Raw genomic sequence first — 21,029 nt, 5'->3', positions numbered from 1 at the left:
GACGCTTAAAGGACAACCGACGTCTCCGGACAAGTTGTGTCCATAATTTGTAAAATGGCTTCACATGACTTCTACTGTGCGTATTTTAATAAGATTCCACCGCATATAGCTATATTTTACGTTTTAAGAATCGCGCTGAACATTCAGGAAGTCTTGTTTTTGAGTTGGTGACGAGTCCGTACGTGACGTCAGAAAAGGACCGCCTCCTCACCGTAAAAAAGACGCATTGTAGCGTCTTTCCATCACGTCAATGTATTTTGCTGTACTGTTCTTTTTTTAAAACCATGTCTTACACCCAAAAGCCGCCAGCAGAGGGAGGCAAACTCCATGGAAAGAATGTATCAGAGCTGTGGAAACGAGCTGATTCATTCCTCACCGGAGCTGGACGCCATTTTTCTGCCTCTTTTTGAGACACCCCCCCCCCCCCCCCCCCCCCCCCCCGCCCCGCCCGTTTGCCTCAAAATGGCCCAAATAAATTCTTTAATCGATTGCAAACATGTATGATTTGCTCATCAGGACTATTTGAATCATATTCATAACTGGATGTGTAACAAGAAAGCATATTCTCCGAATCTGAAGCCATTGTTTTGATTCTCCAGCAATGCAAGACGTCTTGGCGTGACGTCACGAAAGGGGGGCGGGACTTTCTGAAAATGTCCAATTCCCAGCTCAATTTTTTTGCAGATTTTGGACACTTTAAGTCATTTTTATTGGTGTTTTGCATTTGACTAAAAATATCATACTGCGTGTTTTGGGTATTTTAGATGCTTGTCATGATGCTAAAAGAAATGTGAAATAATTTTGTGTTTCATGGATTTTGGATGGGAGAAATGTGCGCATTTCTCCCCATCCAAAACAGTTGAGTTGGGCGACCACTAATTGACTCTGAGAAGGTGATTGCAACCACCTGGGAATGGCCAATTGCCTCTGGGACCCGATTGGCCAGAAGCTCAGGTGAAGCACCTTTAAAGCCAGCCTGAGCCAGTCACTTCGAGGAGGAAGAAGAGGGACAAAGGACAACCTGGAGAGCAGTGTTACCTGGGGTCTGCCGAAAACTGATATCAACTTCAAATAAAGAAAACTCACAATACCCTTCCTGCATCTGGCTGAGTGAACTTAAAGGGTAATAGGCCAGTCGTTAGTCAGGAAGGTAGGAACAATCAGTGGGGCCACAGGGAGGGGTCCTCTGCCCCCCCAACCTGAGAGTAGGGACCTATCATAGCTGTGTCCGGCGCAACCATGTCTGGACATTAGGGATATATAAATAGGGCCGATACGACCAGTCAGACTTTAGTTCGCTGACGAAGCCTCTTGGATAGGAGGCGAAACGTCCAAAACCTTCACATTTGTACAGATGACGGCTGAAGAAACCTTCTCATCGATGGACCACTCCTGTACGACTGAGAGCTTACACAGACGTGTGGAGCTTGATGTATGGGATATTTTAACCTTGCAGTCTACAATATGCCTTTGAACTATCAATAAAGTTGAAACAAGTCCAAATGTCACTGTTTTCTATCCATTTTCTCACCTTTTCTTTGAGTGTGATCAAGCTCTGTCATCTGCCTTTCATGTTACATGTGCAGCTCCATGTTTCTCTAACCCCCCCCCCCCTCACTGCTGCGTGTCCCCTCCCTCCTCTACCATGGATCTTGACCAATCATGTGCGGCTTTAGCTGAAGACTGGGGGCGGGGAATAGAGGACAAAAAAAGTTGGCTGCCATTTCCAGCTCCGTGTTCATATGAACATTGTGAACATTGTGATGCTCATATGAACAAAATAGTTCTTATGCCAAGATTATATTCTCGTAAATTTAACGTTTGTAAGGTGAAAAGTTCATTCGGTAAAGCGTCTGTAAGCCGAGGTATCACTGTACTCATTATTTTAAATGCAAAAAAGCATTTGATTGCAGTTGATGTTCAAAACAGCACCCCCAACCTGCATCATATTCAAATTCAGCTCCATCTCCACTCGTGTCACTTTGCAGCACTGCACCGTTGTCCAAGCCCAGTAGTGTCTCGGCCAGATTTTGCTGAGGTTCCTTCGGTTTAGTAAACTGATTGGGCCTTATCAGACCAATGGCTTTGAAGCCCTGAGTAACTACAATGAATTTCATCCACTGTCGAGCCAAAGCCACAAGACCCTTTTTAAGAGTCACTAAGGCTGGGACTCCATCATTCTGCAATACAAAAAGAGGAAAATTATTGACACCCCCAAGAGAATTAAAAAGCAATTGCAGTTATGTAACAGTAGATGATACAGTGAGACCTCAACTTACAAACTTAATTGGTTCCCAGACAGAGTGTGTAAGGCGAAAAGTGTGTATCTCAAAAAAAAAATCCCATAGGAAACCATTAAAATGGGAATAATCCGTTCCCGGGTTTCCATAAAATATACTTTTCAACTAAATAAGCCTTAAAACTACACACAACATACCTTATTCTATGTATAATAAATGTGATATTGTATTGCAATGAAAGAAATACACTGCATTGTATCATAAAGTCACTTGGCGTTGGAGGTCGAAGGTCAAAGGGAATTACTGTTTGGAAAGAGAGGCGCATTACATGACGACTGTAATTAAAGAAATAAACTGTGCTGTAAAATAAAGTTTTATTTACCTTTTTGATGGTCGTTAATGGCTTATGGAAGGAGAGTCACCTTCCATAAGGACTGTTGGTAACTTAACCTCTGGTGCTGTTCGGTCGTGTGCTTCCGCCGAAGATCACTCCGCCAGCCGTGGTGGGTGTGTATTATGAAAATAGTGCTTATTATAAGGTTTAATTTTCATAAATTTGACGTTTGTAAGACAAAAAGTTTGTAAGTTGAGGTGTTTGTAAGTTGAGGTCTCACTGTATTTCTTATCGAAGTTGTACTAGGAATGTGGGTAAAACTTATACCAACCATTGTAGCTTCCTCGATGACAGAATAGTCTGCCTGTTGCAGATAGCGGTGAAGAATGTTGCAAAGCATACAAGAGGGATTCTCATGCAAGTAGTATGATCTCTTGGTTACCCGATTGTACTTGCTTCGGATTGGGATGTGGATACTCTTTTTCTGCAATATGGTGGAACTTAGTGGTTGAAAGAAATGGCTGTGGACGGATTAGCTTTTAGTCAGTGATAGAACGACTGACCTCAAGAGCTTCTGTCATAATGCAGCCCATAACAGCACAAACGCGAAGTGTGCCCTCCATGTCCAGTTTCCGAAGAGAAGATTTGAGCTGGTCGATGGGCACTAGCCAGGCTCCGATAGCTGGAGTGGCAGTGCTGAGCAGATTCAACTGCCTAGAAAAATAAAACAAGAAAACAAATTATGTTTTTATATATATATAAAACATTAGACAAGTTCATGTGATGATGATTGAGAAGACATGATACCTTTGAAAAGTTTATTGGGGGGAAAAAAGTCTGACCGGAGGAGAATTCCACATTTGCTCATCTGTATTTTTGTTGGCACAAAAGTACATTCTCAAGGTTTCGGTCATACCGGTTTGAAATCAAACGATAACAGACTGTGCCAACTTTATACAATACACCATTATTTATTTTGCATGTTTAATAAATTGTTCAGTAACAACATTAAGAATGGCATTAACGCAGTTGCAGATGCAACTGTCATGATGACAGGATTCTAATACAAGAGAGGTGTCGAATTCAACAGCTCATATGAACAAAATAGTTCTTATGCCAAGATTATATTCTCGTAAATTTAACGTTTGTAAGGTGAAAAGTTCATTCGGTAAAGCGTCTGTAAGCCGAGGTATCACTGTACTCATTATTTTAAATGCAAAAAAGCATTTGATTGCAGTTGATGTTCAAAACAGCACCCCCAACCTGCATCATATTCAAATTCAGCTCCATCTCCACTCGTGTCACTTTGCAGCACTGCACCGTTGTCCAAGCCCAGTAGTGTCTCGGCCAGATTTTGCTGAGGTTCCTTCGGTTTAGTAAACTGATTGGGCCTTATCAGACCAATGGCTTTGAAGCCCTGAGTAACTACAATGAATTTCATCCACTGTCGAGCCAAAGCCACAAGACCCTTTTTAAGAGTCACTAAGGCTGGGACTCCATCATTCTGCAATACAAAAAGAGGAAAATTATTGACACCCCCAAGAGAATTAAAAAGCAATTGCAGTTATGTAACAGTAGATGATACAGTGAGACCTCAACTTACAAACTTAATTGGTTCCCAGACAGAGTGTGTAAGGCGAAAAGTGTGTATCTCAAAAAAAAAATCCCATAGGAAACCATTAAAATGGGAATAATCCGTTCCCGGGTTTCCATAAAATATACTTTTCAACTAAATAAGCCTTAAAACTACACACAACATACCTTATTCTATGTATAATAAATGTGATATTGTATTGCAATGAAAGAAATACACTGCATTGTATCATAAAGTCACTTGGCGTTGGAGGTCGAAGGTCAAAGGGAATTACTGTTTGGAAAGAGAGGCGCATTACATGACGACTGTAATTAAAGAAATAAACTGTGCTGTAAAATAAAGTTTTATTTACCTTTTTGATGGTCGTTAATGGCTTATGGAAGGAGAGTCACCTTCCATAAGGACTGTTGGTAACTTAACCTCTGGTGCTGTTCGGTCGTGTGCTTCCGCCGAAGATCACTCCGCCAGCCGTGGTGGGTGTGTATTATGAAAATAGTGCTTATTATAAGGTTTAATTTTCATAAATTTGACGTTTGTAAGACAAAAAGTTTGTAAGTTGAGGTGTTTGTAAGTTGAGGTCTCACTGTATTTCTTATCGAAGTTGTACTAGGAATGTGGGTAAAACTTATACCAACCATTGTAGCTTCCTCGATGACAGAATAGTCTGCCTGTTGCAGATAGCGGTGAAGAATGTTGCAAAGCATACAAGAGGGATTCTCATGCAAGTAGTATGATCTCTTGGTTACCCGATTGTACTTGCTTCGGATTGGGATGTGGATACTCTTTTTCTGCAATATGGTGGAACTTAGTGGTTGAAAGAAATGGCTGTGGACGGATTAGCTTTTAGTCAGTGATAGAACGACTGACCTCAAGAGCTTCTGTCATAATGCAGCCCATAACAGCACAAACGCGAAGTGTGCCCTCCATGTCCAGTTTCCGAAGAGAAGATTTGAGCTGGTCGATGGGCACTAGCCAGGCTCCGATAGCTGGAGTGGCAGTGCTGAGCAGATTCAACTGCCTAGAAAAATAAAACAAGAAAACAAATTATGTTTTTATATATATATAAAACATTAGACAAGTTCATGTGATGATGATTGAGAAGACATGATACCTTTGAAAAGTTTATTGGGGGGAAAAAAGTCTGACCGGAGGAGAATTCCACATTTGCTCATCTGTATTTTTGTTGGCACAAAAGTACATTCTCAAGGTTTCGGTCATACCGGTTTGAAATCAAACGATAACAGACTGTGCCAACTTTATACAATACACCATTATTTATTTTGCATGTTTAATAAATTGTTCAGTAACAACATTAAGAATGGCATTAACGCAGTTGCAGATGCAACTGTCATGATGACAGGATTCTAATACAAGAGAGGTGTCGAATTCAACAGGGTATGCACACAAGGCTTCAAGCGGAAACCATTTTTTTGATACAGTACCTGATTTTTAGGGGTGTAGTAACTGGAGTTTTAAGCCATAATTCAAAACATACTCAATAAAAAATCCCAAACTAGATTCAAACAGAAGCATCCACACAAAAAATTGTACCACTTGCTTCCCCATTAGTAAACCTTACGAAAGAAAAATATATTGCAATACATTGTAAGATATCGTGCAATACATAATATGAGTAGAGTGAATCCTCGTTTATCGCGGGAGATGCGTTCCAAAAACAACCCGCGATAGGTGAAATCCGCGAAGTCCAATGGAGTCATTTTTTTTTTTTTAATTTAAGGAGTCTTTCTCCCAGAGAAGAACATTATCGGTGGTTGTTGGCAGTCTCTTTTTTTGTCTTTTTTTATTATTAATGGCATGCAAAGCTTGGCCAAAACAAACATGAGTATTAAACCTCTAATGATGGAGGACACTGATTTTCTGTGCCAACCCTTGAAGGGAAAAGCCGAAAGGAAAAGAAGGAGAAATGTGCAAGCAAACAAAGTAAAAGAAACAACACTGCAAACAACACTGCAAACAAAACAGAATAAAATAAAACACACTGGCTTTGACAGCTCATGAGCTGTTCTCTATTCTCAAAAAAAGAAAGACATAAAAAGAAAGAGTGCCAACAACTACCGATAATGTTCTTCTCTCTGAGAAAGACGTTTTTTCCCCTGAAAAGAAATCTGCAATGCACTCAACCCTCGATAAGTGAACCGCAAAGTAGCGAAGTAGCGAGGGTATATATTGATAAATGTATTTTAAAAGGTGTTGCAATTGAGACCAAAACGGGCAATGTATTTTTCACATGTAATAGAATGTCTTTATATTTTACAACATGTTGTAATATATATATGGCCAAAACTACGACAAAAAAAAAGAAATGTTCACTGACGAAGCCTCTTGGAAAAGAAGCGAAACGTCCGACACCTTCAAAGAAGTACAGATGACGGCTGACGAAACCTTCTCATCGATATATGTCTTTACATATATCACTAATATATTGTCCAATTTAATTGTAATATATGATTGTAGGTATTTATCAGAATCAGAATCATCTTTATTGCCAAGTATGTAGAACACACAAAAATTAAATTTAATATATATATTACATATATTTTGAATTATATAAATGCATACTGTGTATTGCAAGTCATTTTTGAATTATTGCAATATATGAAAAGATGCAATCATTTGTATATTTTGTAATATTACAATATGTAACAATATATTATGAACAATATTTAATATATTGTCCAATTTATGTATTGATAATCTATAATACATGAGCTATGAACCTGTGTTTTAGCATACTAATAAACTAACAAGCATGGAAGCATTTAGTTGAATATGTAACATCATTACCGAGAGATGGCTTGCGAAGGCGATCGCACATTGGTGGGAGCAGCAAAACTGAACCAAATCTCACGGATGGTCAGTTTCATGCTGCTGGAGTCGGGCGGTGGAGGCATTAGTGGAAGGTCTTTCTTTAGGTCGTCTGACTCAACCCCTTCATCCTGCACATTAAGTTATGGCACATCATCAAGCATATCTCATGTGACTTACTTTTGTGAAGTTAGTCATTTTAGTTGTCAAGTTAGTTGTGAAGTTATGCATTTCAGATTGAAATTAAAGGCATTTGGACACAATTGGCTGGCGAATACTTGTCTGGACAAATGCTGTTGAAGAGCATATTAACCCCTTCCCCAACTAATTTTTGTGAGAAAAAAAAAACGTTCCTTTTTTAGACTGAACAATGAATTCAAATGTGGATGCGAACGACACTGTTATGACGACAATGGCTCACAAAATGGCACACAAAGGCTTATAATCGATGAGTATTGTATATACAAATGTAGCTGTTTTTTGAAGGTATCAGAATCAGAATCATCTTTATTGCCAAGTATGTAGAACACACAAGGAATTTGTTTCCGGTAGAACACGCTGCACTAGTGTCGTCGTCAAAAAAAACTGCTAAGTGGCACTATACAGTCCCATTTTGGCTTCCATTATGGTTTTAGACGCGTATACTTGTCCACGACTGAAAAAAGAACATTATGTGAAAACGTGTATACTCGTTTCTGCCGGGGAATAGGTTAACAGTCAACACTAAGGTTTAGAAATCTGACTTTTGAAAATTTTATTTCTGTTATCATATATATATGGTACAGGATTTGCAAATCCTCAAATCCGATCATTATTAAATTGGTACCTATATTTATGAAATTAATTGGTTCTGGATGAAATTTCTTAACTACAAATTTTGTAATTAGAGACATGTTTTACATGTAAATGTGCTAATTTGTCGAAAAGCCCCAGCCCTCCAAATTCAGACCTAAGTGATTTCTTAAGTGTAACAAACATACATTACATAAAAATATTGCGCAATAAATGAGAGCTGTGCATAGTGTAAAAAAACGCGAAGAATAAAGAATGAAAAAATTACCTCCTAAATTTAAGAAATGGTTGGGCCACCATCATCTGCAACTCTTAAAATCAAGTGTTGCCAACAACTGATAATTACTTTTTCACACTGGTGTTTGGCCCAGTTTTTTTTTTCTCAGAATGGTTTAATTCAAAAACATTGCCAGGTTTTCAAATATCAAAATACTTTATAGGCTATACATAGCACGACATTTGACAAGGACTTTCTACTCAGGGTGAAGATTGGGCAGTATTAAGTTTTCAGGGATCCCGCGATATCTAAAAACAGCAACCAAGTCACTTTCATCCAGTGGCGGACCATTAGGGCCAGCAAAGCCTTCTCTGCTGGCCTAAAACTATCTGAATCACAGACTGATGTTAATTATATTTTGTCCATGAATTCTTATTAAATAACGTAATTCCAAATTGTCTCTCAGCTTCCTTTCACTATTTTTCCCCTGTTGCGCTGCTTCAAGATGCGTGTTTTCATATGTTACTTCCTGGTAGAGTGAACGCTGGCGCGAATGACTGCCACACGCACAAAAATAATATGTGACTGTAACGTGTCCTTGAGAATTTTGAAAGGCGCTTATAAATGAAATGTATTATTATTATTATTATTATTATGACCAATCACATTTCAGCATCATTTGTTGCCAGGGTCAGAAATCTATCTGTACACCTTCACAATCAGTTCTGCAGGCCTTGGAGCATAAAATAAATGTCCATGACACTGTTGCTTTAACAAATCAGATTTCGAGTTGGCAACCCAAAAGGGGAACCAGCACCTTCTTGCAGGCGCTGGGCAACGTCAGAGTTTCCTCAAACTATGGTTGGCTAGTCACCAGCCAATCATAGTTTGCGAAAACTGCTCTGGTCACAAGCCGCTAGTGTCAATAGCATACTGACCAGAGTTAGCACAGTGTATCGGTAGCGAACTGCATAAGCAAATATATTGCGTTGATTTAATAACGGTTTTGCCAACTCGCAATGGCTGAAGGAGGAGAAGAAATGGATTTGATTGGAGATTTACTGTTAAAGTCATTTTCAATATATACTTTTCAAGAAAAGTTGGACATCATTCAGAAAGGTCTGACTCGCAAAAATATCAAATAATATTGCGATTTTATGAGGTTATTATTGATTCCTCGCCATCCTTTGCCAATCATCTTCTATATGGTGTGAAAAAGCGACTTCTGACCCCATATCATGAATCCACACGTTGATGGTAACGCAAACAGTTTAATGATAGTATTTTCCTTCACAAGTTATTTCCTGGCTAACTACCCTCTAGTACAGTACAGGGCGTGTAGTAAATCACATCACACTTTTTTACAGTGGCAGCTGTGAATTGATTCAGACAGAGCACGACTGAATGCCTAGGGTTGACATGCACGGCCCGCCACTGCTTTCAACACTATCAAAAGAAAAATTGCAGTCCCTAACAACCTAAAATGATCTTAAGGATATGTTTTATAGCAGGGATCCCCAACCCACGCGCCGCGGACCGGGACCGGTCTGTGGGTCATTTGGTACCGGGTTGCGCAGAAAGAATAAATAATTTACATAATTTCCGTTTTATTTATTATCTGAGTCCGAACTACGTTTTATTTTGAAAAATTAAAAGTCACCGCTTGCAGCGCATTTCCGTGACGAGGAATGGCTCTCGAGACAATTATGTTGTGACAACTCATAGAACTACAAGGTAATTGCAAATTCACATCCTGCTGGTTTACCTGATCATCTGAGTCAGTGTGGCCATTGACATCAGAGGGGGGGCTTAGTGTATCACGTGGTAAGTTGTCATCAGATACATCCGTGCTGTAACCACTCCCAGTTTGAGAACCAGTCGACCCATTTGTCTTGGGGATTTCTGCTTTTCCGCCGGTGTCTGAGCAGCCCATGATGCCAAATGCATTGTAAAGAATGGCACCAGATTGACGACCACCTGCAAGGTTAGATACTTTTAGTATACAGAGATACCTTGGTTTACAAACGCTTCAGCTAACGAACATTTCGCCTTACGAACATTAAATTCGCGAGAATATAATCATGGCATACGAACTCGTTTTCGGGAAACACACGTATCACCACAATGGCTGGCAGATTAGTGTTCGGCGGAAAAACACCAAACCATACGGCCGAACAGCGCTACCGTGGCTGCCAGACTACTGTTCCACACACCCTTCTCTGAGTGCATACAGGTCTTAGGTCTTAGGCAATAGAAGAGGTTGAAAAACTTCTGTTGATTTGGATTAACGAAAAGTAGCTCACAGGGAACCCTGTGTTAATGGGGATATTATCACAGAGAAAGCACAGCATCTTCACTCAGATCATCAAGAGGCAACTAAATTAACGACCATCACAAATATAAATAAAACGACTTTATCATACAGTACGGTTTATTTCTTTAACTAAAATACAATATCACATTTATTATACATAAAATAAGGTATATTTTGTGTAATTGGAAGGCTTATTTAGTAGAAAATTATATTTTATGGGGACCTGAAAACGGATTATTCTCATTTTTAATGGTTTCCTATGGGAAATTATGTTTGGGAGACACACACTTTTCTTTACTTTTTATATATATACACATATATATATATATACACACATATATATATATATACACATATATATACACACATATATACACACACACACATATATATATATATATATATATATATACAGTAAAGTCTCGTTATATCGATATTCAAGGGAGTCCGAAAAAATATCGATATAGCCGGGACTATCGATATATCCGACCCTGTTTGCATGTAATTTTCTCCGTGCGTGCATAGAAATAGTATCGATATAACCGGGACTATCGATATATCCGATATCGATATAACGAGACTTTACTGTATATATATATATATATATAATTTCAGTAGTGGGCCGTCAGAGCCAGCAAGGCCTTCTCTGCTGGCCTAACATAATCAGACATCATTATCATAATTATAATAAAAGTCAATTTCATTAAAAAAGTATTTTTTCTAAATATATATATAATTATTCTACATACTGTTTTCTTGATGTTATATTATATCCATTTGGTTATGCTCCTTTCAGTGTTTCGTCTGTGTAAGCTCTCAGTCGTACAGGAGTGGTCCATCGATGAGAAGGTTTCTTCAGCCGTCATCTGTACAAAAGTGAAGGTTTCGGACGTTTCGCCTCCTATCCAAGAGGCTTCGTCAGCGAACTAAAGTCTGACTGGTCGTATCGGCCCCATTTATATATCCCTAATGTCCAGACATGGTGGCACCGGACACAGCTATGATAGGTCCCTACTCTCAGGTTGGGGGGGGCGGGGGGATCTACGCATTAAAATATCAGCTCTTCTCAGTAGTGCCAAACTTCCTCCGTCCAACATAACATTAGAAGAGAGAAAGGCGTTAACTACTCTACAAAAAGACAAAAATATTACTATTTTGCCAGCAGACAAGGGCAGATGCACAGTGCTTCTCAACACATTGGATTATGAAGACAAAATAAATAGGTTAATCAGTGATTCTAACACGTATGAGCAACTAAAAAGGGACCCTTCCAATAGATACAAGAAAGAAATGATTGCCTGTCTCCAAAAGTTAGAGAAAGGAAAACATATAGACAAACAGATGTATTTTAGATTATACACGCCATGTATCTATGGCCTGCCAAAAATACATAAAGAAGGGTTCCCCCTCAGACCCATTGTGTGTAGCATTGACTCCTCTACATACAATGTAGCCAAATATTTAAAAACTATTTTAGCTCCGTTGGTTGGTAACACTGAATATCACGTAGAGAACACCACAGGGTTTGTAGAGAGGATCAAAGACCTCATATTGGAACCTGAGGAAACTTTGGCATCATACGATGTGACTTCTCTCTTTACATCTGTCCCAACCCCAGCAGCAGTCTCAGTGGTGAGGACGAGGCTGCTGGCGGATGTTTCTCTGCATGAAAGAACCAAACTTAAACCGGATCACATCTGCCAATTATTAGAAATCTGCCTTAATACTACGTATTTTCAATTTCGGGAAAAATTTTATAAACAAATTCATGGTTGTGCTATGGGCTCACCAGTTTCACCCATAGTGGCTAATCTTTACATGGAAGAGATGGAGAAACAGGCCCTCACATCCTTCCCGGGGACAAAACCTAGACACTGGTTTAGATATGTGGACGATACTTTTGTCATAATTAAGAAACAAGAAATTCAATCCTTCACAGATCACCTCAACTCTGTAGACTTCAACATTAAATTTACTCGTGAGGACATTCAAGAGAACCAACTAGCCTTCTTGGATTGTAAAGTAATTATAAAAGAGGACAGAGCGCTAAAAACAGAAGTCTTCAGGAAGGCTACGCACACTGACCAATACTTACTTTTTGACTCTAACCACCCTTTACAACATAAACTAGGAGTTATCAGAACCCTCCAGCATAGGGCTAAACTAATACCAACTAGCACTGAAGGTAGAGAAAAGGAGTCAAAACATATCAGGAGAGCACTCACTAATTGTGGGTACCCTCAGTGGTCATTCAACAAATGTCAGAAAGAAAGAATAGCGAACGAAACCAATAATTCTCAAGATTCAAAAAGGAGAGGAGTAGCAGTACCGTACATTGCAGGAGTTTCTGAAAAATTACAAAGAGTCCTTTGGCAACATAAAATTCCTACTTATTTCAAACCGATAAACACGTTAAGGCAAAAATTAGTGCATCCAAAAGATAGGCTACCAAATGAAAAACAAAGTAATGTAGTTTATTCCATACATTGTAAGAATGAAAATTGTAAAGAGCAGTACATTGGGGAGACTCAACAAATTCTCAAAAAAAGACTTTATCAACATCGCAGGGATAATACGAGTGGGCCTCAATCGGCAGTACATTTGCACCTAAAAGCTAGCAACCACTCATTTGACGACAATGAGGTTAAAATCTTAGCGAAAGAACATAGATGGTTTGAAAGGGGCGTAAAAGAAGCGATTCTTATAAAACAACAAAATCCTTCATTAAACCGGTCGGGTGGGGTGAGGTTCAATTTGGATCGTTCATACAATAGCCTGCTTAGGCAAAACAGGTTAGGCAACTTTCGCAATGCTGATGAGGGTCGTTATGCTGATGAGGTGATACCGGGGGCAGTGGGGGTAATAGGCCAGTCGTTAGTCAGGAATGTAGGGACAATCAGTGGGGCCACAGGGAGGGGTCCCCCGCCCCCCCAACCTGAGAGTAGGGACCTATCATAGCTGTGTCCGGTGCCACCATGTCTGGACATTGGGGATATATAAATGGGGCCGATACGACCAGTCAGACTTTAGTTCGCTGACGAAGCCTCTTGGATAGGAGGCGAAACGTCCGAAACCTTCACTTTTGTACAGATGACGGCTGAAGAAACCTCCTTTCAGTGTTGTAGTTTTAGGTCAGAGTTTTTAATCCAATCAGAATTCAGCTAGTTTATGTCGCCAGGCTGTATGAAATCTGACCGACGCCTTCGGAATCAACAGTGAGGGCGTCTGTGCGCTGTACATGAACGGGCACATGTAGTTGATATATAGTTGCGATCACGAGTTGGCACAGTAAGGCCAGCTAGAGGGCCTCGCGTTGAACATGACATGTACGCGTCCTGTGATTGGATACTCACTTTACCTCAGCCCTCAGCGGAGGCAGTGCTATGCAAATCAACCAAGCTACAACAGATCAGACCCGGAAACTTTAGCAGAAAAACCAAGTACAGTAAAGTCTCGTTATATCGATATTCTCGGGAGTTGGAAAAAATGTCGATATAACCGGACTATCGATATATCCGATCCTGCGCCGAACTGCATTAATAAAAGCCGCCAAAAGAGGGCAGCCAAGCGCCATATAAGAAACGGAGCTGGCCATGAGCTCCCATGCCTCTTTTTTTTGGGGGGGTGAGAGATGTTCCCCCAACGTTGCCTCAAAATGGCACATATAATTCTTTAATGATTGCAAACATGTATGCTTTCATCTTCAGAACTACAGTGTATTTGAATCATATTCATAACTGGATGTGTAACAAGAAAGCATATTATCCGAATCTGAAGCCATTGTTTGGATTCACAAGCAATGCAACACGTCTTGGCGTGAAGTCATTTTTATTGGTGTTTTGCATTTGAATAAAAAGTGACATCGGTTGTCCTTTAATACACAGTATGGAATGTTAATAATTTTCAAAATCATCACGCTTCAGCAGACAAAACAAGAAACATTGTTGCAAAAAAACAATTGCATTCATATACAGTACAGTGGATATGTACATAACACAACAGGGAAACTGAAACACTTACATCTTACTGTATTATGTATACAATTTAAAAAAGTCATCAATCTTCTTCTGCTTCCCATTTTTACCTTTTAACACAAAAACTTCAATCCCGTCTGCTACACACGAGCTTGCGTCTGAAAATGAAAATGGCTCTGCTACACGGGTGCTGGTCACGTACAAACTCACATGACCAAGTCGACCAATGGCGCGACCGATGGCGTGTCACGTAACCAAGTCACGTGACCAAGTCGACCAATGGCGCGACCGATGGCGTATCACGTAACCAAGACACGTGACCAAGTCGACCAATGGCGCGACCGATGTATCGATATAAACAGCAAAATGGCCGGCGGGGGATGAAAAGGAGCACCGTAATAACCGGATTATCGTAATAACCGGGTATCGTACTAAACGGTACTAATTATACATAAAAAGATTAGAAATGTGCAAGGGAAATGAAAATAGTATTGTAATAAGCGGCACTATCGATATAACCGATATCGATATAACGAGACTTTACTGTATATCTACTCGCTTTTTTAACCCACAATGGCTGAAGGAGAGGACAACTCGCTGTCGCAAGTAGGCCTATTCTCAAGAACAAATGAAAAAGATTTGTTTACTTTTATTTTCAACAAATAGTTCGTTTTGTGAACGTCTTGTTGTTTTTCTTATATTAAACTGACATTTTGTAATTTAGCGTAAAATCTTGTTAAAGATTGCATATTCTTGGTGGACTTAATAAAACTTTGTGGACAAATGATATTAAATTTCCTTTTATTTTTAAGTGTTTGCAGTATCACGTATAGTGACAAGTTCTAATTGCTGATGCAGATTTATTGATGTGTAATTGCTCCGGAAAATAGCCTGTTGTAGACCGCTCACGGACCGCCACTGATATATATATATATATATATATATATATATATATATATATATATATATATATATAATATATTAATATATATATATATATATATATATATATATATATGAAGGACATAGACTATAGAGCAGGGGTCGGGAACCTATGGCTCTTTTGATGATTGCATATGGCTCGCCAATAAAACTAAATACATATTTTCGTTTTTTCGCCGTTCATTTCCCGTTGGGGCTGCAGTTGGCGGAAAGCGCAATTTTGATTGGATGTCACATGGTCGAGGTTGGCCGAAAGCGGCATTTTGATTGGATGATAGTGGCCGTCATGTTGAAACAGGTAAACGCCCCTTTAAATGAGCCCAACTAGTGCACTTCAGCGTTAGTTAGTTGCATTAGAGGAGAGAAAATATTCTGATTCTAATTTGCAATGATACAATACCATCGATGAAACAGTCGAATGTCAGTGACATTTTAACAGGCCCCATGTTAACGTTAGCATCAACATACTTCTGCGAGAAGTAGATTGCAGATAGCAAGTGTGGAAGCTTATGAGCCGTGTGCAGGCTAGCTAGCAGTAACTTCGCCTCCTGACCGGAAAGTTGAATTTCATTCCGATCGTTTGCCTGGATTTTTACCAATCATGAGGAATGGAAAACCATTCATGTTAACGGTGAGTACTATCACAAAGTTATTTTAAATAATACATTCTGATATTTTGTTGAAAAGTGGCGGCGCGTGCATGCGAGCGTTTGTATGTGCGCGCGCGTGCGTGTGGCTCTCACTGAAGAACATTTCTAAATATTTTTATTTACTTTTATGGCTCTCTTAGTCAAAAAGGTTCCCGACCCCTGCTATAGAGAGATGTTTTCACCAACATCAAATGTAACGAGTAGAAGAGTGGTGCTTCAAAAAGCAGCTCAGGAAAATGAAGAAAAGGAAGATGGTCTAGTTTACAAACTAGAAAAATCACTTTTCGGTCTCAAACACTCTGGCAGAAACGGGAACAAGGTCTTACATGATTATTTAACTGATAATGAGTACAAGCAAAACCCAGCTGATTATTGTATTTATGCCAAAGAGTCAAAAAGTGACAAGGTGATTTCATTATTGACAACTACCAGTATGAAAAAAAAAACATTTTTGACATTTGAGAGACAGAGTTCACATTGTTTTATGTATATAGTTTGGGAGTTCCGCTTTAAGATTTGGTTTACCTTTGACTGTCAGGTTCTCGATGCCACATTCAAACATGATCCAGCCCCATTTCTCAAGAGACATGGCTGAACGACTGAGGTCACCAGAGCTGCCATGTATGTCTGTCTCATCGACAAGAGAAAATTCCTCAGTTTCTTCGAGGCCAAACAACACTTTGGACTTCTCAATCGGAATGGCTGTGATGGCACAGGTGCCAATATCTATTGATGACGACAAATGAAAATAATACAGCAGTTCATAAAAAGAACAGCAGAGGACCTATTATATGTAAAACCAAATAACCAACCTGTGGAGTCAAGTCCACGAAGCTGACTGTGGATACGGTGGATGTTGAGCCTCGCAGCTATTTCTTTGCCTTTCTCAATGCCAGCGTTAGAGCGTAATGAGCCAGATGACTGAGGCTGCATTTTAGTGGCAGAGGCATACTTCTCCAACATAACAGAGGGTCGCCCATGTTCTGTGATGTTGGGGTTTTCTTCAACTATTCCCCTGGGGGGAAAATATTTCTGTCTTTACAAAGCCAGGTTCAGAAAGCAGAAAGATATTTAGTGAACAATTCTTCATGTTTTGAGTGAGTGTGACAGTGGTATTGTGTAGTGTCGTGAAGTGCACTGCCTCATATGAGAGACATTTTTACATTTTAACTGAGAAAATCGAAGTTATTTTATCTTATTTTAATGCATGCCATATATGAACTGTATTAGTTTGATACTAAAAAAAAATCCTCTCGCCATCAAGTGTTGACAAATTAGTTAATTTTAACTTCACCCAGAAAAGTGTTCACCAAAAGGCATTTGGACGAATTATGATTACAATCTGTTCTAGACCTTAATAATTCGCACCCAGAAGAGGGTGGGGTAAGTACACAAACAGACCTGGAAGACACCTGGTGACACAAGAAACATGCGCACGTGCACACAAACACTGAATAGTCACAGCCTCACCTATTCATCCTGAACTGGGTGGCAATCCTGTCAAAGCACAGAGCCACAAGAGAGACGTGGGTCACGCACTTGCTGGAGCATGATGGAAAACCCTCCTCTACTGAAGCCTGCAGGAGACAAAGGTTCACCTAAATGGAAAAAAAATAAAAATAATAACAAGCTGGAGCATGATGGAAAACCCTCCTCTACTGAAGCCTGCAGGAGACAAAGGTTCACCTAAATGGAAAAAAAATAAAAATAATAACAACAGATGTGAATATAAGTGGCTGCCTTTCCAGCAGCTCCTGTGTTTTGCTTTTCTACTTTCATTTCTTTCATAACTTTGCTGCTGTGAAATGTAAATTTCTCCACTGCGAGACTAATAAAGGCAAACCCAATCCAATCCAATAATAAAGAAGTCCGAGATGGCCCACTCCCTCACCACGAAAAGGTGGTGATCCCAGTCGAGGCAGAACACACACACACACGCACACACTCACACGCACACACACACGCACGCATCTGTAAATAGTTCAAACACATGCACACATCTGTAAATATATTAATTTTGTTTTGTGTTCCTCGTTCTGAATCTGATGTAAGAAATCTAAAGAAATGTAGTTTTGTCATCAAGTGTTTTTTTCTTTTGTTGTTTAATGGAAGTAACCGACTGTCCAGATGTTTGAGGCGTAACTCAAAGATAAAACCACGGTCCTTGATCACCTTTCTGCTTGAATTTGCTTTCTCGGAGAAATCAGGCATTGGGGCTGATAACACCTGATTTTAACAGCCGATATCTCCAGAACAAAATAAGCTGAAAATGAAGTTTTTCTGATGAAAGAAGAGAGTGTAAGGTTTCTAAAATTGTGTTCAATGTTGTTGGAGTCCTAAAACTCAATATTCTATGGGTCCTACAATTTTAGTGAAAATTACCAAAAAAAAAACTGGCACTGGAGTGGACAATGTTTTGCACATGTCTGGTAGTGAATGAGTCAAAGGCCGGTCACCGACAACACTGTCTGACGTTAAACCGGTCCGTGGGTCAAAAAACTTTGGGGACCGCTGGTGTAAATTACAGCCAATGTTTACAACGCCAAGTAAGTTTTTACTCCATGAATCAACATAATATTTTGGTGTGAAAGTAGAAAAGTTGGTGGGGTGCAATTTATCAGATATGTTATAAAACACTGAACCTCAATATTGTGTGTCTAGCCACTTACCTTTGGGATGGAGACATTAGCTTGGAGGCCCTTGATTTTGACATTATCTGGTTTGACAGACAGATCCGTCAGTCCATGAGAGACATTGAGGGAGCCGTGGGTTGTGCCCTCATTCTTCAAAAGCTTGTGCTCCTGTTTGAATGATTGGCTCTGCGTAGATTCAGATTCACAACAATGAGACTTCACCCAAAGGACAGAAAACTATCCTCATTTGTTTTAAATTGCGGATGAATGAGCAATATTTCAAGTAGAGGAATTTGAACCATCATGATTTCTCTTTGTACTCCTGTTTTACTTACGGATTCAGTAACTGTAGATTTGCTGATCTGATATGCCTCATTGAGCACTTTCCCATGCAGGTCATCGAGAATGGCTGCAGGATGACGAATACTGGCAAAGTGCACCATAGACTCAATGTACCTTAAACCAATAAAATACAAACATGTCCAGATACTTCAACGCATTTCCTTAAAATAAAATTATATTTGCACCAGTAATACTGGAAAAGCGGTCTTTGCAAAGTCTTAACTGCTCCAAATCGTAAATCCAAGTTCAAACACACTGTCAGGATAGTGGCAACACTTCAGCCTGAGACAAGATATCTTATAACCATAAACATCACAGCATTTATCAAACAAAATATTCACCCTTGTGTCCATAGATGTCATGATGCTGACAGGTTACATGTTCATTTATAAAAAAAATCTAACAACAGAACAAATGACAATTTCCTACCTGTCCAGGCATTCAGCCACGAGGGGTGTTAACACCACATTGATGGCCCCCTTCACCTCCACTATTGCTGTGGTCCTTGTCTGAGCTAAAGGATGCTCCAAAGACCAGTCATCCGTCATCGTGTCCTCGTCAGTGTTTTCCATAGCTCTCTTATCCAAGGGGGTATATGGTGTACTAGAGACAAATCAAGAGATTTGATTAAAAATTCCCTCGCTTTCCCTTGCTGTTGCTGGAGACACAGACACATGGTTGCAGAACAGAGCTGCCAGCGTTTTGAAATTCACTTCCAGAACACTGTCTAAATCTCTGCATTAAAAAGATTCTCAAGAGCATTACAGTGGAACAGTTCCAACATATTAACTGTAATAAAGTCATAGGATGTCAAAAATTATGCATCCTGTTCACCTCTAACACATAATGATTACTCGTAACTGTAGTAAATGATGAATTGTGGCTTAAAGGACAACCGACGTCTCCGGACAAGTCGTGTCCATAATTTGTAAAATGGCTTCAAATGACTTCTACTGTGCGTATTTTAATAAGATTCCACCGCATATAGCTATATTTTACGTTTTAAGACTCGCTCTGAATATTCAGGAAGTCTTGTCTTTGAGTTGGTGACGAGTCCGTACGTGACGTCATGAAAGGACCGCCCCCTGACCGTAAAAAAGACCCATTGTAGCGTCCTTCCATCACGTCAATGTATTTTGCTGTACATGTTTGGTCTGAGAACCGTGTTGCACCCAAAAGCCGACAGAAGAGGGAGTCCAAGCTCCATATAAGGAATTTATCAGCCTGTGGAAGTGGAGGTGGCCACTGAAGGTCGCCATTTTGTGCCTCTTTTCTGGTGATCCATTGTTGCCCCAATGTTGCCTTGTCTTGGCGTGACGTCACGAACTGGGGGCGGGACTTTCTGAAAATGCCCAATTCGCAGCTCAATTTTTTGCAGATTTTGGACACTTTAAGTCATTTTTATTGGTGTTTTGCATTTGACTAAAAATATCATACTGCGTGTTTTGGGTATTTTAGATGCTATCAAACGTTTTTTTGATGTTGGTTAAAAAACAAAAAAGTGACGTCGGTTGTCCTTTAAATGTTTATGGATTTATTGCATCTACCATGTAATGGTCGACACGGCTGTGGCCTCTATATAAGGTTAAATAGACAAAGAAAGAAAAAAAATCAGTTTTGCATTGCAGTTTGTGAGTTGGATGGAGAGAGGTCATGTTATATACTGTCTCAATGTCTATGGACATTTTGGTTTTGGGCATCATTACTTTTCAACAGATTTTTTTTTTGTCCTCAGACCTTGTGGGGCTAAGGAACAAGTGTTACTGTCGATGGTGAGATTATCTGATGGACTGTTGGATAAAGTGCTACAATATTTTTTTTTCCCGGATTGGATTATGTTGCAATGTTGTTTTCACTAAATGGACTTCATGACAGAGCAGATCTTTGTGTATTCAGCCATACCATGAGATGAACAAATTGGCGTACTGAGTGATACCCTTTCCCGATAAAGATGAGCCCAAATGGGCTCTCTTCCAATTCTTCAATATCACTAATTTCATTTGTGTCTGCTTCACTGTCAGTTTATACTAGCAGCATATTCTTTCCAATCATGTGGTTTCACAGTAACTCGTTCACTGTCATCCCCGAATTTATTTGGGAATTGAAAAGCATGATGTGGAGCGCCATTCACAACTTTTTGGGGGTTTTGTTTTTTTCTTACGGGAGGGGAG

At 39.6% G+C, this 21,029-nt stretch overlaps 1 protein-coding gene across 1 annotated transcript in view; it reads right to left on the bottom strand.

The window, feature by feature from the left end:
* The window catches only part of bltp1 (bridge-like lipid transfer protein family member 1), a 125,408-nt gene that overhangs the window by 58,274 nt on the left and 46,105 nt on the right, over window positions 1-21,029 (bottom strand). Inside the window, exons 33-42 of the mRNA XM_089005233.1 lie at window positions 18,852-18,972; window positions 18,553-18,702; window positions 17,354-17,481; window positions 16,696-16,898; window positions 16,409-16,609; window positions 9,769-9,980; window positions 6,974-7,125; window positions 5,036-5,186; window positions 4,804-4,956; window positions 3,838-4,078 (exon numbers count right to left, since the gene is read on the bottom strand). Of these exons, the coding sequence (XP_088861359.1) occupies window positions 3,838-4,078; window positions 4,804-4,956; window positions 5,036-5,186; window positions 6,974-7,125; window positions 9,769-9,980; window positions 16,409-16,609; window positions 16,696-16,898; window positions 17,354-17,481; window positions 18,553-18,702; window positions 18,852-18,972 (1,712 nt within the window). The remainder of the gene's footprint in view (window positions 1-3,837; window positions 4,079-4,803; window positions 4,957-5,035; window positions 5,187-6,973; window positions 7,126-9,768; window positions 9,981-16,408; window positions 16,610-16,695; window positions 16,899-17,353; window positions 17,482-18,552; window positions 18,703-18,851; window positions 18,973-21,029) is intronic.

Source organism: Hippocampus bargibanti, linkage group LG09 (assembly GCF_051943395.1).
Source record: "Hippocampus bargibanti isolate YZ-2025 linkage group LG09, ASM5194339v1, whole genome shotgun sequence".
In the NCBI taxonomy this organism is placed as follows: domain Eukaryota; kingdom Metazoa; phylum Chordata; class Actinopteri; order Syngnathiformes; family Syngnathidae; genus Hippocampus; species Hippocampus bargibanti.
Note: the sequence above shows the minus strand (reverse complement) of the source record. Positions and strands in the feature narration are given on the sequence as shown.